The sequence below is a fragment of the Myxocyprinus asiaticus genome, chromosome 21 (genome assembly GCF_019703515.2).
Source record: "Myxocyprinus asiaticus isolate MX2 ecotype Aquarium Trade chromosome 21, UBuf_Myxa_2, whole genome shotgun sequence".
NCBI lineage: Eukaryota > Metazoa > Chordata > Actinopteri > Cypriniformes > Catostomidae > Myxocyprinus > Myxocyprinus asiaticus.
The window spans coordinates 24,626,952-24,632,951 of record NC_059364.1 but is presented as its reverse complement, the minus strand read 5'-3'; the positions used below and the strand labels follow the sequence as shown (position 1 = coordinate 24,632,951).

The following is a 6,000-nucleotide window of genomic DNA, read 5'->3' as shown; positions in this document are numbered from 1 at the left end:
CATATTGTGTTAAAGCCCAAAGCAGAGGCAACTGATTTGTGTAGACCATCATTTGGTGCTCTGCTATTATTTGTGTAGATATCAGCTAAACAGTACAGTAAATGTCGTAGCCAATATCGTATTACTGGTACAGTCTGACTTAAAATGTACAAATGGGGAGACCAGTAATTGTTGTCATACTTTTTACTTCAGTAAATGTTTTTTCTCAATGGGCTTGTTTTTGAAAGTCAATTTCTGTATAGGCAAAAAGTATTAAAGTGACTTCAAACATTCTATTAAACCTTTCTACAGTTATTGCCCAGGCAAAGCTAGATGACATGACAACTATGTTTCCACTAATATTTACCTATTTAGAAACCACTGAGAGTCATAGCAATTTATAATCCACATCTGTAGCCATTATTATGGGTGGTGTATGTAATAGCAAATTATTATTAGCTATTTCTTCAAAAGAATTAGCTACTGTTTTAGTGTAAAAAGCAGAACACTTGATTTGAGGAGACCAGGTCATCAAGATTATAGTCTAAATATTTTAAGAGCTTAAACTCAGTTGGAGATGCAGAATATTTAGACTATTGTGAATTCATACACCAATAAAAAATAAATAAATCTTGGGGGGTGGTGGAATCAAGAGTTCATTGGAAAGCCCATCAGCGGCTGTTCAGAAGCCTCCAGTCATGTGCATATCTATGTGACGTCATTTTGTGGAATAAAATGCGAATACTCGCTATGAGCGACGTTCGATTCAATTTCGCGAGGGTAATGTGAACACCGCTGACAGAGTTATCAAATAGTCGTAGACGAAATCGTTCCGTGTAGAGACTGGTAGCAACACTTGCAGCAGCAGACTGTCTTAGCTCAACGGTTTGGACTCCGGAGCATTTCGAAATCGGACAGTCCCGACACCGAAACGCGTGATTGATAAACAATGGAAACCAGCGGCAACATTTCGGACTTTCTCTACCCGATTTCTAATCCAGTCATGTCGAATAGCAGTGTGTTTTGCCGAAACTTCAGCAACAGCTCCAGTCTTCTGAACATGAACAGCTCCAGATGTGACAGTACGGCTGAGCAGGACAAAACTCCCGTGATAGTCGCGATCATCATCACCACATTGTACTCCATAGTGTGTGTGTTGGGACTGGTGGGCAACGTCCTCGTCATGTATGTTATTATACGGTAAGAGCTGACACGCAGGTCAATTACCTTATAGTCTAATCACTGCTTATGTAGCCTATCTTTAAAAGATTTGAGATGGTTGACTCCCTCTCTGAATAGAGCATCAAATAGTTGCTCTAATAAGGTGTGTTCGTATCAGGAGGGAGACCTGTTGAAATGTGAAGAGAGAGCAGATGCTGATAGTGTTTTCTGGCCATCTATTAACGGTGAAGCGGATCGTAAACAGCACGTACACTGTAGAAACTCCCTGTCTCGCACTATGGTATCATGCTTTCTTTAACACCAGTAGCTAATGGAGTCAAAATAATGTTCTTTCAGTAATGGAATCAAATAATCACATGCTATATTTCAAATATGTTTTCCTAAATAAAATAAAGTGCGTAAATGCGTCTCTGCGCAGCACTGTGTATTTCGTTCCCACTGATAGACTCACGTTACAGATTACTTATTGATACGAAATATAAATATATATTGTGAATGTTAGAAGTAACTCGTTTGTTTTATTTTCTTGCCAGTGTATAGCCTAAAACACGGTACAGGAGAACAACACATTACAGGAACATTACATTTTCATCCACGTTGATTTCTCACCCCATATGAAATAGCTATTAAGTAGCCTACGCATATCCTAGTTTTCATGATCAATAGAGATTTTTAATTTAGAAGGACAAGCCAAATGATAATACATCTGCGCTGATGCTTCACATGAATGATCGATTGTGAAATGCAGAAGAGAGTGAAAGGCTAATAATAACTTAATCAAACCTGCGTGTTTGTGTTCATGCCCATGCTATCCACCTTACATTTACAATTCACAGCTGTCAACTGCTAAGCTGATTTAGAGGTGGTTTTCTGTGACTGCCTCATCAGCCCTGTACTCATGAAACACAACTGATCTGAACCTGATGTTCAAACCTGTCATCTCAATAATGGTCTCAAGGAAAGAATGCTCTATCAATACAGTAATTTATCCTCTAATGGAACCGAATTAATTTTAATGAGTAAATGGTGGTTTGGGCTTGTTTGTTTTTGACTGGCACTGAAATTCAGATCACGCACACATTAACTATACTGTGTGAAATGTGTCTTGGATGCTGAGAACTTTTACATTCACTTCTTAAACAGAATAATATTGGCTCATCAGGAATGTCATTTGAATTTATGAGAGGCAGGGACTGAAAATGTTCCAAGGAACAAAAACGAAAACCGAGAATGAACAAATTTTTTTTGCAGAACGTAACCATAACCAGGAACGAAGTCCCTTTCAATTGTTCTGGAGTGAAAACCATGGACGTGCACTAGGGTTGCAATTATTCATTTTGCAGACACTTTTTATCCACAGCACCAAAGCAATTAATACATGATGAATAGTAAAACACTCTCCGCATATTTTTGTATTGTTTGTTTATGTAAACATGCACTAGACGACCGTCTTTGGCTGTTGTGTCGCATCTCTTGTTTGGCAGAGCAGCAGATCTGAGGCTCAGTATCTAGCCTGCTCAGTGCATCCACGTGAGAGCTAACAAACTCATTGAATATTTATACACAGACACTAACTGCAATTTAAAAAGCCACAGGTGTGGGAAATTAATATTTAATTGCCATTTAAACCTGTGTGTGTCACCTTGTGTGTCTGTAACAAGGCCAAACATTCAAGGGTATGTAAACTTTTGATCAGGGCCATTTGGGTGATTTCTGTTATCATTATGATTTAAAAAGGAGCCAAACAACTATGTGATAATAAATGGCTTCATATGATCACTATCCTTAAATAAAAGACAGTTTTTTTGCACGATCAGTCATATTTTCAAAATCAATGCCAAAATTTCACAATTTCTGGCAGGGTATGCACACTTTTGAGAACAACTGTATATGCTGGGCACTTATTGGCTGCTTTTCTTAATTATTCGGTCCAAGTCATCCATTTCAAAAACTTTTTTTTTTTTAAATAAAATTTTAGTTTTGTAATTAAATAAATTAATATGTTGGCACAATTATATTTTTGTCTGCAAAACTAATTTCAAACATTTAAGCATACGCCTTCAGATCAAAAGGTTTTTAAGATCATGAGAAACTTTTCAGGCAAGTGATGCCAAACTTTTGAACGGTAGTGTATATATAAATAACAATGAAGACAGTGATAATAACACTTTAGTAAACTTGGAGTTTAACTGCATAATGTTAAATAACACCGGGTCTGCATATCAGGCATCACATTATGCTGTGCATATTGTATATGTTCAAAGTGTGTTTTGCACACTGTTTATAGTACCACACCTTCACAAAAAAGAAGATTGAGACAAAAAGGGAAAAAGTGGATGGAGGCTGCTAAAGGGAATGTTTCTTTGCAAAGCTGGATTCAAAACACCAGCAAGCAAGCAGGTGAATCATGATGAAAATAAATAGCAAAATATCTTTCACATATTGTCCACAGGAAGGTGTTTTTCTCAAAATCGTGGGAGGAAGTAATGTTTAACTTTGTGTTTGAAAGTAAAGCATACTTTAAGTAAAACTAATATTAAAGGAATGGTCTGGGTTCAATACAAGTTAAGCTCAATCGACAGCATTTGTGGCATAATGCTGATTACCACAAAAATTAGTTTTAGCACAAATCTGGGTTTTAGTGAGGCACTTACAATGGAAGTGAATGGGGACAATTTTTGGAGGATTTAAACAGAAATGTGAAGCTTATAATTTTATAAAAGCACTTACATGAATTCTTCTGTTAAAACTTGTGTATTATTTTAGTTTTTTACAGTCGTTTTAGGGTTTGTTAACATTACATTTTCATGTTAACGAAGGTGTAAAATTAGCTATAACTTTACACAGAAAAGGTTAGTAAATGATTTTATCACACTAAAATCATTTTTACACACATCCTTTATGTCTTGTGGTTATACTTTTGAAATAGTGAGTATTTTAATGTTAAAAAATTGGCCCCTATCACTTCCATTATATGTGCCTAACTAGAACCCAGAATTTTGCTTTTTTTAAAGAAAAGGACCCATTTTTGTGGTAATCAATTATTATTATTATTATTATTTTTATTATTATGCCACAAATGCTGTTGATTGAGCTCATCTTGTATTGAACCCAGAACATTCCTTTAATATTAGTATACAGAATAAGAAAACAAGTACAAATATCTACATTATTCTACATGAGTTATATTTAGCATAATAATACTGTATGTAGGCAATACTATTCTATATATCAATAAACATGTAAAAGTGTAAATCTGGGGTATGCCCTTTCTCAGTTTGAGCCACTGCCCTTTAAAATGTCTGTGCATGGCCCTGGTGAAAACTTTATTTTTAAATGTTGGTAACTGGTTAATAACCAGTTAATTTCATTCAGATTTTTATTTTTATTTTTTTTTTAATTTTTTTATTTTTTATGAAACCAAAGTGTAAATTTAGTTTATTACAGTGCATTTTTCAGAATTAAACCACTTCCTGTTGCCCAAAAATGAAACCTCTCTTTTTAGTTGAACATGACAAGCATGTGCTTTGATTCTGAAAGAAACTGCTGCATCGCACATTTCTTTGCCTTAATGCACATTTTAGATGTAACCTTTTGTGACAAGCCGAAGACCTTATAGACAACTATATATAAATATATACATGCATGGTTAATCCAGATACAAAATATTGAGATAAAAAGTGGGATACAACAGGGCTAAATGCCCCACAGGTTAAAAGGCTCCTTTGATTTTATTTTCTCCCAAAACACTAAATAGCAACAAAAACTACCACAGCACTTTCCTAAACACCTGTTTGTCACTATGCACTGCAAATTTCCTGATCCATGAGATATTTGCATGTAATGCCTAAAGTTTGATTTTGAGACAATTTGATCTAATTTTTAATATTTTTTAAAATGTTGCAAATGCTAATGAAAATCCCTGAAATCAACATTTATTTTGAGACAAAATACTTATTTATCATTTTCAGTTTTGTTCAAGGTGATTAAATCAAAAGTCTTTTAATAACTGTTCAATAAGTGAAAGGATATTATTTGGGATAAATGTATCTGTTGCTGGGGCTAAAGGCCCCAATGGGGCGAATAGATTTGTTATGAAAAATGTTCAAATCAATCCAATCCAATCACAATGGAGATTAATTTGTTTATAGAATACTTTAGACGTTATAAAATGCCAAATGTGATCGAAATGAACAAAAAATCGTGCAGCCTTTTCTGAAGTAGTTATTTTGAGTAAGCGTTATCTTCATTTGTTACTACTATTTGCATTAGTTGACAAATTTTGCACTATATCTATTGCCCCTATATGTACACGATATCGCTATAACCCCACTGATACAGATTTGATGCTTCTGGGTTCTGACCAAGAAGCAGATCTTTAATTAAAACAAATATTTAAAATAAAATAATAAAATAATTGTAACATGTTTAAATTAAAAATACTTCAGCCCACATAAGAAGACATTTAGTGCAAACATGCCCAAGGAGTGTGGCATGCATGCTGGAGAGAGAGATTTTGGCTATTAACTGGTAACACTGCAACTGGTACATCACCCACCCTTAGCAGAGTCATTTAAAAAAAAAAAAAAAAAGTTATTAACCATTCTTTAATTTATTTCTAACCGGTTACCAGTCAGAAAGGAGGCAGCAGAATGCTGGAACCAGAATGAAAAAATATGGTTTCTGCTCAGAACCATCCGAAATGGAAAACATTTAGTTTTTAGTCCCTGATGAGAGGTGTAAACAAAAAGAAATGTAAATTAATTTTAAATGGCACAAGCAGACAATTGTTTATACAGGTGCATCTCAATAAATTAGAATGTCATGGAAAAGTTCATT

At 34.7% G+C, this 6,000-nt stretch overlaps 1 protein-coding gene across 2 annotated transcripts in view; it reads left to right on the top strand.

Moving 5' to 3' along the window:
* The first annotated feature begins 729 nt into the window (after positions 1 to 729).
* Positions 730 to 6,000, top strand: part of LOC127411818 (delta-type opioid receptor-like) — a 28,872-nt gene continuing 23,601 nt past the window's right edge. Inside the window, exon 1 of one of the 2 annotated variants that reach the window (XM_051647627.1) lies at positions 730 to 1,164. In XM_051647627.1, the coding sequence (XP_051503587.1) occupies positions 929 to 1,164 (236 nt within the window). In that variant the 5' untranslated portion in view covers positions 730 to 928. Of the gene's footprint in view, positions 1,180 to 6,000 lie in introns of both variants that reach the window. The other variant, XM_051647626.1, reaches the window with a different exon arrangement.